General features: G+C 40.4%; 1 protein-coding gene across 1 annotated transcript in view; it reads right to left on the reverse strand.

The window, feature by feature from the left end:
* SPMIP7 (sperm microtubule inner protein 7) overlaps window positions 1-15,932 on the reverse strand; it is a 51,889-nt gene that overhangs the window by 21,261 nt on the left and 14,696 nt on the right. The window contains exons 3-7 of the mRNA XM_081931902.1: window positions 13,528-13,598; window positions 12,722-12,848; window positions 10,571-10,638; window positions 9,317-9,358; window positions 8,272-8,379 (exon numbers count right to left, since the gene is read on the reverse strand). Of these exons, the coding sequence (XP_081788028.1) occupies window positions 8,272-8,379; window positions 9,317-9,358; window positions 10,571-10,638; window positions 12,722-12,848; window positions 13,528-13,598 (416 nt within the window). The remainder of the gene's footprint in view (window positions 1-8,271; window positions 8,380-9,316; window positions 9,359-10,570; window positions 10,639-12,721; window positions 12,849-13,527; window positions 13,599-15,932) is intronic.

The following is a 15,932-nucleotide window of genomic DNA, read 5'->3' on the forward strand; positions in this document are numbered from 1 at the left end:
TCGTAAAAAGATTTCCCAAACACCGTGAAGACTGCTTTGCCATCGCAGGTGACCAGCAGCACCCTGATTGGGCTATCAGCCATGCGTCCCTGACTAAGCCTACCTATAAGATATACCTGACTGTGCGCATGGAGGGAGAGCCCTGCGAGATGGAAGTGGACACTGGCTCTTCCAAATCCCTGGTCTCTTGGGCTACTATCAAACGGATAGTGCCCAGCCTGACCAAAGCCCAACTCAGCCAGTGCCCACTTCGCCTCAGAGACTATCAGGACAGCCAATACCCATTGTGGATTGCGGCACATTCACCATAGCCAGCAATAACTTCCAGAGGCCTCTTCCCCTCATCATTGTAGATGGCCATCTGCCCAGCCTCCTGGGGCATGACTGGTTCTCTGCATTGGGGCTCAATGTCTCCGGCATCCACTCTGTTGTTCCTTTGCCTCACTGGCCAGCGACTTCGCAGATGTATTTGACAACAAGCTTGGTAAAAAAGTACTAAGTTCTCCATGCCATTGACTTGCATTACTGGTTCCTGATTGGCTGAGACGTGAGCAGCCAGCTGGCGGGAGAATCCCGCTATCCTATTGGTTAAGGTCTGACAGCTCTAGTATAAAAGGGCTGTCAGCTGTCATTGCTTTGCTGTTTGCCAGTTCGAGGTTTGCCTTACGTTGAGCTGTTTGTTACTGTGAATAAAGGTTGTGTTAGCTTCAACCTGCCTTGCATCAGTCCCTGTCTGCCTTGTACTCCCTACAGAACACTGGCGATGAAGGTGGGATTAGTCTGAGGTAAAGGATAGAAGCGAAGTCACTGTGAGAGCTACTTTAAGTCACATTGCGACGAGACGTCGTTCCAAACTGATTCTTTCAGTCCTGTCCTTTTCAGGATGGCTACCCTACTGGCATTCACGGCATTCAGCCCGGCCACTGAAACATGGAATGCCTACCCCGAGCGGTTCGAGTGCTTCCTGGAGGCAAACGATTTCACCAGTTTGTCTAGTGGCCATAAAAGAGGCTATTTCCTCAGCGCCTGCGGCCACAAGATGTTCAGCACAGCCAGGGCTTTAGCAGCCCCTCAGTCCATGCACTCAATGCCCTGGGAGACGCTTTTGGAGAAGTTAAAAAACCACTATTCTCCAACTCCCTCACGCATAGTCAGATGCTATGCGTTTAGACAGAGGACCCAGAGAGAAATCTGTGTCGGACTACATGGCTTCCATCAGGACAGCGGCCCTACATTGTGATTTCCCTGTGCTGGACAATGCCCTGTTGGAACAGCTGGTCTGTGGTATTAGAGACCTCAGACTTCAGCGGCGTTTGCTGGCGCAAAAAGAGCTGAGCCTTCAGGCAGCCATGGATGAAGCCACGGCATACGAAATGTCAGATAAGTCCACCGCAGAAATCCAAAAACTTCTGCCACCGGCCACCCATGCCAGCAGGGGCCATGCTGTCCACCAAGACGAAGTCGATGAAGAAGATTTCTCAGATGTCAAAGAAGAAATCAGCCGCCTCAAACTGGTAATCCGGAAAAATCGAACTCCTGACCTACTTTTGCCTCAGTTAGGTTGCCTCAGTTGTAGCAGGAACCATGCAAGGTCTGTTTGCAGGTTCAAAGCCATCTGCCAGAGGCGTGACAGAAAAGGACATTTGGCCAAGGTGTGCAGAGGGGCTATGCCAGCTGCTGACTGGCCGCCGGAATGCAGCTTGCCAAGGCAGTCCCTGAAACGGGTTCCTCGACACCACCAAGACTGTTTTGCCATCACGGATGCCCCTCTGCACTCGGAGTGGGCTGTCAGCCACACATCTCTATCGAAGCAGCCAAGATCTACTTGACTGTCCAAATAGAGGGAAAGCCCTGTAAAATGGAAGTGGACACCGGCTCTTCCAAATCCCTCGTCTCATGGGCTACTATCAAACGAATAATGCCCAGCCTTAGTAAGGCTACCCTTAAGCAGTGCCCGATTTGCTTCAGAGACTATCAGGGGCAACCTATTCTTATTGCGGGTGTGGCACGTTCCAGATTGCCAGCCGCAACTTCCAAGGGCCTCTTCCCCTTATCATTGTCGACGGCCACCTGCCCAGCCTCCTAGGGCTGGAACTGGTTCTCTGCTTTGGGGCTCAACATCTCCAGTGTTCACTCCGTGGTTCCAGACTGTTTCGCCATGCTGGCCAGTGAGTTCACAGATGTATTCGACGACTGGCTCGGTAAATAAACAGGGACAACCATTTTGTTTAATTTGGACCCCTAGGGTGGCACCAATACGCCTTAAGCCAAGGAGAGTGCCATTTGCCCTAAGGCCCAAAGTAGATCTGGAATTGGATAAGTTAATTGCAGAAGGGGTGCTCGAAGCAGTGGACCATTCTCCCTGGAAACCCCCATTGTTATACCCATCAAACAGGATGGGAGTATTAGGATCTGCGGGGATTTTAAATGTACCATCAATAAACGGTTGCAAGCCAACCCTTACCCGGTGCCAGTGGTGCAACACTTGCTCCACTCCCTGGTGCAGGGAAATGTCTTTGCCAATTTACATTTGGCTCAAGCCTATCAGCAGCTCCCGGTGGACGAAGCCACTGCCATGGCCCAGACCATCGTGACTCCCCAGGGGGCTTTTAAGTGCAAGCGGTTACAGTTTGGGCTTAGTGTAGCCCCGGGCATTTTTCAGAGCCGAATGGAGCGAATGCTTCAGGGGCTGCCGGAGGTAGTGCCCTATTTTGATAATGTGCTTGTATCCGCTTGGGATCAAGCCGAACCCGTTGGCAAGTTGAGGGCGGTCCTGACCCTTTTTCGCCAGGCTGGGCTAAAACTTAAACGGGAGAAATGCAGGATAGGGGTCCCCAGCGTGGAATTTTTGGAGTACCTAGTGAATGCCAAGGGCATCCACCCTACCCCGTCCAAGGTAGGGGCCATAAAAAAGTCCCCCCACCATCTTCCAAGGCTGAGCTACAGGCCTTCCTCGGGCTGCTTAATTTTTATGCCATATTTTTGCCCCATAAGGCTTCCTTGGTGGAGCCTTTGCACAGGCTTCTGGATTCTAAAGCGCCCTGTCATTGGGGTCCTAGGGAAGCCCATGCCTTTTGGGCAGTTAAGGACGTTCTTACGTCCCAGTCACTGTTGGTCCAATACAGTGATCGTCTCCCTTTGGTTTTGGCGTGCGATGCGTCGCCTTTTGGCATTGGGGAAGTTCTGAGCCACGTCTTACCCAATGACTCAGAAGCCCCAATTGCTTATTATTCCCACACACTCTCGGCTGCAGAGAGAAACTACAGTCAGCTGGATAAGGAAGCCCTAGTGCTGTATCAGGGGTAAAACATTTTCATGATTACGTCTATGGCCGTTTCTTTCAATTGGTCACCGATCACAAGCCCCTTTTGGGTCTTTTGGCAGGTGATTGCCAGACCCCTCAGATTTTGTCACCTAGGATGTCCAGATGGACAGTTTTCCTGGAGGCTTACAATTACCAACTACTCTATAGGCCAGGAAAAAATCTGGAGCATGTGGATGCCCTCTGTTGCTGTCCTCTGCCAGCGCCTGTTTTGGACCCTGCCCCCACTGCTTCGGTTCTCCTGGTCGAGGAGTTAGCCATGCCAGAATCCGCCCGGGATATTGCCAGGCTTTCTGCTACGGATCCTGTCCTCTCCAAAGTGCTGGACTGGGTGCGCAGGGGGTGGCCGCAAGGGCCAGTAGGTCAGGAGTTTCTTCCCGTTCACATATGGCAGCATGAGCTATTCGTTTTCAATGGATGCCTGCTGTGGGGAAACTGGGTAGTACCTCCCCCCGAGCTTAGGGCACCAATTTTGAGTTACCTGCACAACGCTCACCCGGGCATCGTGCGCATGAAGGCGCTGGGTCGGAGCTACGTGTGGTGGCCCAAACGTGACCAGGAGATAGAGCACTGGGTAGCCACCTGTCAACGATGCCAGAAGTCAAGGCCGGTTACCCCGTCAGTGCCTGTCAGGAAGTGGGACATACCCCGGGCTCCTTCGACGTGAGTCCATTTGGACTTTGCTGGCCCATTCTTAGGGCAGAACTTTTTAATTGTGGTTGACGCCTATTTGAAGTGGGTGGAACTGACACTCATGCCCTCCACCACTTTGGAGGCCGTCATTAAGGTGCTGGGAAAGCTGTTCGCTTTCAATGGGCTGCCTGACGTGGTGGTGATGGACAATGGGCCCCAATTCATGTCGGCACCCTTCCAAATGTTTTTAGGACAGCAGGACATAAGACACGCACCCACGGCTCCATTTCACCCGGCTGGAAATGGCTTGGCGGAGCGAACAGTCCGGTCGGCTAAGGAAATTGGCACGACAAATTGTCCTAGTACCTCCTGCCGCAACATATAACTCCGTGCCCAGTGACCAACCAAAGTCCCGCAAAACGACTTATGGGTCGCCGGCTCTGGACAACTCTGGACCAGCTGCACCCTGGCTATGCAGCTGAGAAAAGCCCCAATATAGGCGACACGACTCGAAACTTTAACGTGGGGGACCTCGTCTACGCCCAAAATTATGGGGCTAAACCGAAGTGGCTCCCCGGACAAATAACACAGCTAACTGGACCCTACTCTTATAGGCTCCAGCTCGACGATGGGCGAAAGTGGCACCAGCACATCTATCAGCTTCGCTGAAGGCCTACTAGCACAGCAGACCAACCACCAGGACAGCCCCAATCCTGCCCTGGCAAACTAACACAGAAGCTGCTCCTGCACACTTCTCTGACACGCTCACATCACCAGACCTACCTGGCAGTCCAGTCAGTCCTGCGGTGGTCACCCTTCCCGCTGACTCGGCCGCACAGTCTCTGGCAGTTCCACAGGTCACTTAGCAATGGCTCCTCCTTTGATCGTCGCCCCTGAACTGAGACGGTCTGGGCAGAGCCGATGCCAGCCGGCATACTTGGCGGACTACGCATGTGCCCTGTGAGGGGAGGGGTCTTAAGTATTGAAGTTCTCCATGCCATTGACTTGCATTACTGATTCCTGATTGGCTGAGACGCGAGCAGCCAGCTGGCGGAAGAATCCCACTATCATATTGGTTAAGCATCTGACAGCTGTAGTATAAAAGGGCTGTCAGCTGTCATTGCTTTGCTGTTTGCCGGTTCGAGGTTTGCCTTACGTTGAGCTGTTTGTTACTGTGAATAAAGGTTGTGTTAGCTTCAACCTGCCTTGCATCAGTCCCTGTCTGCCTCGTTCTCCCTACAGAACAGTAAATATAATGGGACCCCCATTTCTTTTAACTTGGACCCCCAGGTGGTGCTAATACGTCTAAAACCAGGAGAGTGCTTTTTGCTCTTCGGCCCAAAGTAGATTTGGAGCTACCTAAATTAATAGCACAAGGAGTGCTTGAAGCAGTACACCACTCCCTCTGTGAGACCTCCATAGTAATACCTATTAAGCAGGATGGTAGTATTAGAATTAGAAGTGTTTGTCAGCTGGAGATAATGGCATAACCTCAACAGCAGAAAGAAATTTTAAGTTTGCAAAAGATATTGTTAGAAATTCAGAAATTATCAAATACATTTGAGAAACGGAGAAGAAGTTGGAAAACCTAGAGCATCTAACAGTAAAATATGATGAAGTTGGAGATGTTTATGAAGTGGTAAAAGTGGAGGTTAGAGTCCTAAAAACCAAAGAGGAAAATGACCATAAAGAAATTAAAATTGCTGATATCTATGGTGATTGGTTTGTGTCTGGAAATGGAAAGAGTGGAACACTGAAAGAGGAATTAAATGGAGGTAAACTCTACCCCAGATGGCAAGATACAGAGGAAGAAAAAACAAAAGAATTTATGGATTTAAAGAGAGAAATTTCATTAGCAACATCATTGATAACACCACTGACAATTAAAGATAAGCTGATTAAGGAAACAGAAGAAGGGCATCGAAATTACATGAGAGACTTAATAAGCAACGAGTTGCTAAGAGGAATCCATACAAATTTGATTAAGGAGATGATTAGAGGACTGATACCACAAATGGCAGAAGACATGAGACTGTTTTGCTACTGGAAAGATTCAGGTTGATAGATGGAAGGGCATAATTTAAAACTAGTTAAACTTAGTGAAATTTAGTGACAATAGATATAGTCAAATAAATAATTGATAATGATAATAACATATACATATGTATTGTTATGATAATAATAATTGGATATGAATATTTGAATGGTATCCATGAAAGGAAGATTAGAAATCTTTTTGATTATATATAAAGGCTAATAAAAAAGAATTAAGTTAGATTCAGTTAAGTCTTGATTATTAGGGGGACAAATGTTATGATACAGGATATAGTCAAATAAAGGAGGGATAATGATAACAACATATATATGTATGGGTACAACATAAGGAAACTGGATGTAAATTGTAAACAGTGATTTGGAAATGAGGATTAGAAAATTTTGTTACTAAATATTATGGATGTTTAGCTAGAATAGGACATAAGGATTCAGTGTTATTGGAGGATTTTAGAAATAGCAAATGAAATGCCAGTATGTGATTATGTATTAAATCTTGATATATTTTATGATGAAGGATATTTAAACAAATTTAGTCAAATGAAAATGGAGATATGATGATGGTAATATGCATAAATATCTGAGTTAAAATACTTGAGTTAATATGAATTATGATTGATGACTGTGGAAGTTTTTTGTAACCAACTGATACATTTTCTACAGTATGTAAAAAAGGAGGATTCTTTGTGTTGTGTTTGTTTTGAAAATTAAAAAAAATGTATTAAAAATAATGCTAGTAATAAAAGTATTTTTGAAATCATTAATGTAGCTGCTAATATCCTTGGGAAAAGAATATGATTATCTTTGTATTATTGGGTGAGAGTACTTGAATACCTAAGATGCACAAATTTTGGTAAATATGGGTAAAAATGAAAAAAATATTGCTTTGGGTAGCCTTTTCCCAATCTATTTAGGCCGTTCTGGTCATAGCAGCACTTTGTATTGGGACCAGAAATATCCTGATAACCAAAGCTAAAAGTAATGGAGCTTTTTAAAATCATAGTAGCATTCAAACAAACTACCATATAGCTATAACTATGATGTAAGAAGCAAAGAAAAGAAAAAGAAAGAAAGCATATGTATGAACCTTTAAATGAACCCATTGAAACAGTGCTATTTCTCATGATTTGGAGTTGCCATTATTTGTCACTAAGCCTTGAAAATCTGAGCATTTAGCATTCCACTATGACAAGTTCATTGAAGATCTTATAAAAAATTTCTTAGCATGCTACCTTAGAGTACGTTCTCAGCTTTCCAACTGACTTCAGGAGAAGCCTAGAGTTTTGACTGTCCTAGATTTGTCATATTAGTTTCAGAAATTGCTGCCTAAATTTGTCAAAGTAATGGAATTTGTGAGGAAAATGACAACTTTCTCCAGTCATATCTCACATGGAAATGATTAATTAAAATTAGCTGGGGGCGGTGGGATTACTTGATTAGTGAAATCATCACGATATAGCTGAATGAGAAAAGAATTTGTTAGATTTTCGTTAAAATATATTTGATTTGGTGTGAAAAATTTGTTGAACAGGTGATGAACATTTCTCAGAGTTCCATAGCTCTCAGTATATTTTCAGAAACAGATACGAAGAGAACCTTATGTCTGACCAAACAAAATCTCTAGTTCAGTACTTTTTCTTTCAATATCCCAAATACACGAATCACATAAAGATATGAATAGTAATGGCAATGGCACTTAGAGTTATATGCCACTTATATGCCACTTCATAGTTCTGCTGGCAGTTGACAGAATTAGCTTATAATACTTCATTCCAACCATTGTGCCATCATGGCTCTTCTATTACTTTCTATTACTTCTATTTTCTATACTACTACAATAGATTTTATTTGAAAGATTAAGATTATATAAAAAATTTAGCATTAAAATCCCATGTTGCCATACCTTCCAATTATATAACCATTATTTATATAAGGTCATACGTGTGCATACATAAGCATTTATATATAGTATATAACTGGCATATATTTCTATTAAAAGCTAATTTTACTGTAATTGTCACAAGCTGATTGATACTTAGACAAAATAACAGCATAATAGAACAGATAAGGAATAGATAAGAAATAAATGTAAGCATAATAGTTTTTCTGTATATGAATGACAGCCCAAGCCATTGAGGAATAATCCTGTATCTCCAAATAACTCAAATCCTACTTGATAATATAACATGAAGAACCTTCCATGATATTCAATTAAAACTCATATATTAATTGATAAATAAATGAGAATATACATATATGCATACCTTGAAGATTTTACATAATGTGGCATTGTAGTATGAACTCGGTTGTAGGTAATTAAGTCAACAAAGGGGTTGTCTAGATCCTCAGAATTCTCTGAACCAATACAGCCTCTGTTTGGATGAGAACATGAAAAAATAAAGCATACTTTACATAACTAAATTGTCCAAAAACAATTATTTTCAGAATGAACAGAAAGCTCAGCAGTGCTTATAGCAAACCCCCACAAAATATTTTTGGAACAGATTTAAGGGAAGTTAAAACAATAGGAAATGGGTGAATTAATCTCCCCCCCAAAGCTTTTATATTCAGGTTTGAGAAATTGACAGATTAAATCAAGCCAACATAACTGATCACATATCATGCCAAACAGGCCATTAAGTTATTCTGAGTCACATGGATATAAACATTTTGGCTGACCATGATTCTGGATTTTATCACTAATAGAAAATTCAGAAAAAGGGCATGGTCCTATGTAGAGCTCATTATTCCTCAAATGTCATAGTCTTTGTGGCAACTTCATAGTCTTTGTGCAATTTCACAAACTGAGTTTTAGACAAGCTGATGAGGGGAATACAATTAGGATCAGATACTTTACTGAGCCATTCTTTACCAATCACTTTCCTTTCTTATTCCATAGCTCCTCAATGGGTGGCCATGTCATGAAAATATTTACAATAAATAAGAATTTCCAATGTCAATAAAAAGAATATAAGAAACCAAGTCCTAAAAGTCCAATTTCCTATCATTTACAATAGTTATTTAATACTTTCAGCAAGTTATGTTCTTTTGTAGTTTACATCTTAACAGCTGATTATTGTATTGTATTGTTATATTCCTTATCAAATATACACAGTTTATATTTTATAATTTGCAGCATAGTGCCCCTTAATTTGAGTTTATCAAATAGCTATCCATTTTTGAGTGTTTTATTTTACAACACATATTAAATTAAGCAAATACATTTATCACCTTAGTTTGCTCAGATGAATATATGTATGTATGTTCATTGAAGCTCAAAATTACATATTGAAACAAAGTATAACTTACGTGTATGAAGGGATATGCTGAGTTCGAGAACTTGGGCTAACACTGTCAAAGATTAAACATAGTTTAAATTATTTAAATTTACTATTAATATAAAATTGTGTTTAATGAAATATAGGTCCAATTATATATTATAGTGATTGAGCAAAGAGTAATAGCCTTCAATCAGACATTTCCTGCAATGCCAAAGCAAATATTTTTGAAGATCAAGGCATGAAGACAGCAGACACTAGCAATGCATACAACATACAAAAGGGCATTTTGATGGCACAATGCTGTGTTGGACATTATTATTGGAAATAAGATATAAGAAGCCATTCCTTTATACCCCCTGAGACTCTGTTGCATACATGTATCTAGTTTATCCTGGCGGCCACCAGATTTTGTGAGATATTACAGCATTACAACCAATTGTTCAAGCTGGTATAAGGTCTCTTTCTTTGAGCAGGGGATTGGACTTGAAGACTTCTAAGGTCCCTTCTATGATTTTATGATTCTATCTATTGCTTTCCAACTTTTGCTGGCACAACCAGCACTCTACATTCTGATTGCTGCACTATATTGGCTGTCATGCACTATGAGGAAGAGGAGGTATCCACCCTTCCTCCAGACACAAGTTGCTGCTCTTTACATTCATTTCATCCTTGGTTTATTAAGTTGTCTATTTCCCTAGTACAGTAGAGGAACATTGGAACTTTTGTTTAATTGGTTCATTGGTGGACTTTCTTTCTTACAAGTTCATCAAGAAAATACAGGTAGTCATCGATTTGTGATCATAATTGAGCCCCAAATTTCTGTTGTTAATTTGTTAAGTGAATTTTGATCCATTTTACGTTTTTTTGCCAGTTATTAAGTTATATGACTCCCCCACTGACTTTGCTTGTCAGAAGGTCACAAAAGGTGATCACACATGGCCTAGCAGCCATCATGAATATAAGTTAGTTGCCAAGTCTCTGAATTTTGATCATGTGACCACGAGGATGCTGCAACCATCATAAGTGTAAAAAATGGTCATAACTGCCATCCAATATTTTGCACTTTCTTCATTAAGCATCAAACATTCAAGTAACTTCCTAAAGTCCTTAATATATTAGGGATTTTTTTTTAAAAAAAAAAGAATGTTGACTCTCTAAACTTAAAAGATACACCTGACTGTTAAAACCTTAACCTTTTCATTATACAAAGCATTTCATTACATAAAGCAAACACATACAATATTTGTAAGTAATCTCAAATTATATAAAAAATGGAACTCACAAATTTATTGGCCTGTGTGGAACTGTAAACATTCTCTTTTGAAATCTGTCCCAGAGACCTCCAACAACCTAGTATGATAATTTAAATGTGTGTGAATGTTTTGAATGTAATTTGGTATATTACAATTATCATTACTATTTATACTGCATCATTGTATTTTTAATCACAGCAAAATGATTTATAAACAATAGCTCATTTCCTGCAGTCTCAAGTTACCAGGCCATCTGGTAAAAAAAATCAATTGCATATATTGCACACACTTTGTACACATTTTTCCAAACAGAAAGAATTAAAATATCATAATAGGTAAAATCAATAAACCAAAAAGGCAGAATCAGAATTTTAGCCCTATGATCCTGATGAGTCACTGAAGAGGAGCTGATATCCATCTTAGCAACAGCACTTAGATGTATATACCACCCCATTGTGCTTCAACATTTTACAATGTTAACATATTGCCTCCAAGAATTTTGACTCCTCATTTTACTGATCTTGGAAAGATGGAAGGTTGAATCAACCTCGAGCATTATCAGGATTGAACTCCAGGCTGTGGGCAGAGTTTGCCTGCAATACCGCATTTAACCACTGTGTCACCAAAGCTATCTATCTATTTATCATCTATCTATCTATCTATCTATCTATCTATCTATCTATCTATCTATCTATCTATCTATCTATCTATCTATCATCTATCTATCATCTATCTATCTATCATCTATCTATCATCTATCTATCATCTATCTATCTATCTATCTATCTATCTATCTATCTATCTATCTATCATCTATCTATCTATCTATCTATCTATCTATCTATCTATCTATCTATCTATCTATCTATCTATCTATCTATCATCTATCTATCTAAATGGCTGTGTGTATGTTCCAGCTTAACTCTGGAAAGCCTCAAGCAATTTCAACAAAACTTGGTACACAGATTACTTATTCTTTGGAAACAAATATTGTGGGGGTAAGACACTCCTAAAACTCCTCCGGGTATGTGTTCTGTTAAGATACAGCCTATTGTACCTTAAAATGGCTTCTACTGTACTGCTGTAAAATGGCTTCTACTGTGCAGTGCAGTGGAATTGCCATGGTAACAGCTTCACAGCACTCCACAAGGGGGCTCCCTCTGGTAAGGGGGAAAATCCAACATTAGAAATTACGTTTGGTCCGGATATTTCCCTCCTATAATAAATACCCGGACAACGCCAGGTTATCGGCTAGTTCTAATATAAGTTTTCTTCCAGAGAGTAATGCTGGAACCAAAGGCACAGAAGGAGAAATCTTTTTCTGCAAGTTGAGCAATCTCTACTTGAGAGTCTACTGCTTGTGCTTGGGAGTGTTTAGAATTCACTGTGAATTTCCTATTAATTAGCATCTGCATTTCAGGCTATTAGTTGAGGACAGAGAACTACAGCCAATCATCAGCTGATGGTTCTTCTTTGCCAGATAGTTAGGAATATCTCCTCTATTCAGTTTCATTCTGAAAAAAATCCCTTCCCTCTCATAAATAAAAGGAAAATGACTATTGTTTGCATGAGGTACAATGCCAATAGACTTATGGCATTAAGCTAGCAAGACACTATTTCTATATTAACATTATGCCTGCCCTGGTTTCTTTCTTGCAGAGTAGCTGAGGGGATGTAGATGATGACCCTGACAGGGAGTGAAACAGGCGTGTCCAACTCGTGTCCTGTGCTCTACATGACACCCTGAACACCTAGTAATGTAACCCCATAAGGTTGTACAATTTTAACATTACTGATAATATATATGTAATACACACACACACACACACACACACACACACACATCACACATCATACATTATATGCAGCATAAAACAGTTTCATTTCATTCAATGAAGTTCAGAGAAGCCAAATTTTGGATACTCATAGGTTAAAGAAAAACCTAAGTTATCTATTTTGTTTGATGGCTTCAGTTTAAGGAAGAGAGCTCCTTTTCTAGCCTTGCCAGGAATCTAAAGGGGTTGTGGCTGGGCCAAGTTAGATATTGTTTCTCATCATAGCTATAGATACAATGGGTTCAATCTGAAGGTATTTGGGATAGTAAAAGATGTGATCTACCACTGCACTTTATCCTGTGTTTGTTTAACCCATATAATTATAATGAAATAGATTTCACAAACTTGGCTTATTTCTTCTGTTGGTTCATATCGCTTGCTTGTAGCAATATCCACCATGGGTTGCAATCTTGAATGTGCAGGCATGACTTTGGGAGATAGCATATTATCCCAGGGAACTTCTTCATATCCTCTAGAATGCTCATTAAAATAAAAGAAAAAAAATGATTTCTATTATAGCTAATTTATTAAAGCAATCAAAGTCATTCAAATAAATAACTAAAAAGAGAATTTTGTCCAGATAAAATAGGTTGATTTAGGGGGAGGGAGTATGACTGGCTGGAGAGAGAGATAGAAAACTGATATTTAAGAATGATAGAAAGCTAAGAGTGAGTTGGACTAGGAAAATTGATTTTGGGCCAGTCACTTTCTTCACAGGGTTGTTGTTTGCAGGGAAAACCGAAGGAGGGGAATTATCTATGTTTGCTACCTTGAGTTCCTTTTAAAAGAAGGCTAAATTCTAAACAACAACAACAACTGGTAAAATTAATAAAATAAAGTAATTGAAAAAGATTCCCAGGTCCTTGGGAAGGCCTCTATAGATGGATAAAAAAGCCAAATCCAGTCTGAATATTGAGCTGACTGTGCAATAACCCATAATAATTACTCTAAGATCAATTCCTATCCTATGACCTTTGTTTTACTACGTAATCAGTATATGTATTGTTGTAACTAATAAACACAGTACTTAAAGGAAATGTACTAGTATTATTAGCCTGATCAGGAAATATGATATATACATTTTGCCAGTAACAAGAGGAACATAGAAACTCAGTATCATCACATCCTTCTTAAAAGAAACAGAAACTCACCTCTGGGTTGTGGATGTATACATATACTTCAAAGCTCTCTTATCTCTGGGTTCAGAAGAAGTATCACTTGACTTAATAAGAAAATACAAAATAAAGCATATAGAAAATAATGAAGTGATCAGAATTCAGTTGAATATTTCCAGATTATTTTTCAAGCATGTATGCATATGATTACTTCCAATCTTGCTTTTGTGTTTTTAAAAAAAGGATAGAGAAAAGTAAGAGAGTTAATTTGCAGTGTTCAACTTGCCATAGCATTTTAATTACCTCTTCATTAGCCAAGTCAGTTATTCCTTCATCTTCTAAATATAGGTAGTCCTTCAACTATGACAGGTCACTTAGCAGGTATTTGAAATCATGACAGGCCACACACCCCTGCCCCCCAAAACCCCCACCCTATATATGATCCTGTTTCAAAGTTGCTGCAGCACGTCTGCAGTCATTCACTCTTATGACCAATCTTAGCAATGCTGCAGCACATTTCCCCCCACATCCTGTCCTTGCAGAAATCCATAGCACATGGCCCTGCTCACCATTACTCCTGAAAAGCCACCATTTTATGCATTTTGACAATTTCTTGCAGAAATGGCAGTTGCTTCAGAGCTCTCTGGCCTGATCAGCTGGCTGTCAAGAGCCTGCAAACTACTCCTGGCTCTTGCTAGTTTAAGCCAGCCACCTACAAGCAAAGGCAGCAACTTCAGGAGGAGCTTCTCAAAACCTTTCCCTTGCTTCATATACTCCCTCCCCCAGAAACCCACATTTCTTTAATAAAGAAAACAGGGGGGGAAACATGTTGATCTTTCTCCTCCCATTAGATACTGACATTAAATTCTCTTTCTTTGCCCTTCAATCTCAATCCTTTTTAAATACCTCATTTGCTAACTTTACTCCATGCATGAAAAAAGAGTGACAAAATCTGTAACTTACTTATCTTGATAAGTGACTGCCAGGCTGAAGAGCAGAGGAAAGGAAGCAAGCAAGCAAGCAAGCAAGCAAATCTTTCTGCAGCTTGTTTGCATTAAAGAACTGAGGAAAAAGTTCAGCTCAGAAAATTCAGCCAGCTAAAGCACAACATGTGCAGCAAATGACTGGGGCAGAAGCTGGGTCCTTGGAAAACTTGATGCTGTTTGTCAAACTGCCTTTAGGACTCAGCTAGGGTTGGAGATTGGAGAGTAGAATTGTTTTTGTTTCAGGGCAGTTTAGATGTAATCTGATTTTGGAGGACATTGCTATTAGATTGTTGCTATTACTTAATGACCACTTTTTAGTTCATTGGTGTTACCCCACCTCACACTATCTCACAGTGAGATAATCTGTTACAGATGATCAGACTGGTATCTTGCCTGGTCAATGATAGATTATGGCTGGATTCCAGAAGGAGCTTGAAATTTTTCATAAAGTCTGTGGAGTGACTAGTTGAGGCCTTAGTTGTTGCCTGGAATTGACCAATGACAGAGGCATAGGCCAGATTGTCCCTTTGCAGCCTCTTTTCTACATGCCTCCTGGGATACATCTTAGTTCTCCAAGAAGCTCCAAGGAGTTCTGGGAGAATGAAAAGGTGGGAGATGCCAATTTCAGAATGCAACAGTGTGGGCATTTTTAGGGGCCCCTAGGATGGTACATGTAACAGCATTGTTGCACAAACTGCACTGGTTGCCAATATATGGTAACTACCTCCAATGGGATTGGTCCACATCACTTGTCCGGTAAGTATCCCAGTGCCACTTGATAGTGAAATGGGCAACATATAAATTTGCATAAAAAAATAAATTCCATAATGAATTCTCAAAATTAATGATTCTAAAAAAATAGTGGCCTAAAAAAGTATTGAATACTTGTGTTGCAGTATATTAATAACAAGTGTAATTCAAGCAATCTCTCTATTAAAACACTATTTTACAGATCTGAAAGTTGCTCCAGTAGAGTAAGGGACCAGATTCTAGTGGCTATCTTTGTTAGAATTCTGGGCTATAAATTCAATATTAGCTATGAGGGAAAATGCCATGAGCTTTTAATCGCTTATGTTCAAGTAAAGACCATTTGTTAGAATCCTGAGTGCATATCAAAAGAATAAAAGGCAAAGAACATGAATTAATGAATGGATGAAAATAAAAGAAGTACATTATACTGTATATTTGTGAAACTTAAGAGAATGGGTGCAATTAATGAATGAAAGTGGCTTGATCTTGTCAAATTTGTAGAGCTGATTAAAATATGCAGAAAGTATTAATTCATGTAAACTGTTGTTTGCAGTTTAACCACTTTAAATGAAAAAAAGAATCCACAGGATGGTGACAAGTGCATGTTACACCTCCATAAATGGTGATGATGTGCAACATTTTAAATGAACGTAATATAGAAATAGTTTTGTAGGTGTGAATAAGATAAACAAAAAAAGTGAATTG

This window comes from Natrix helvetica, assembly GCF_964273705.1.
Source record: "Natrix helvetica genome assembly, chromosome: Z".
NCBI classification, from domain to species: domain Eukaryota; kingdom Metazoa; phylum Chordata; class Lepidosauria; order Squamata; family Natricidae; genus Natrix; species Natrix helvetica.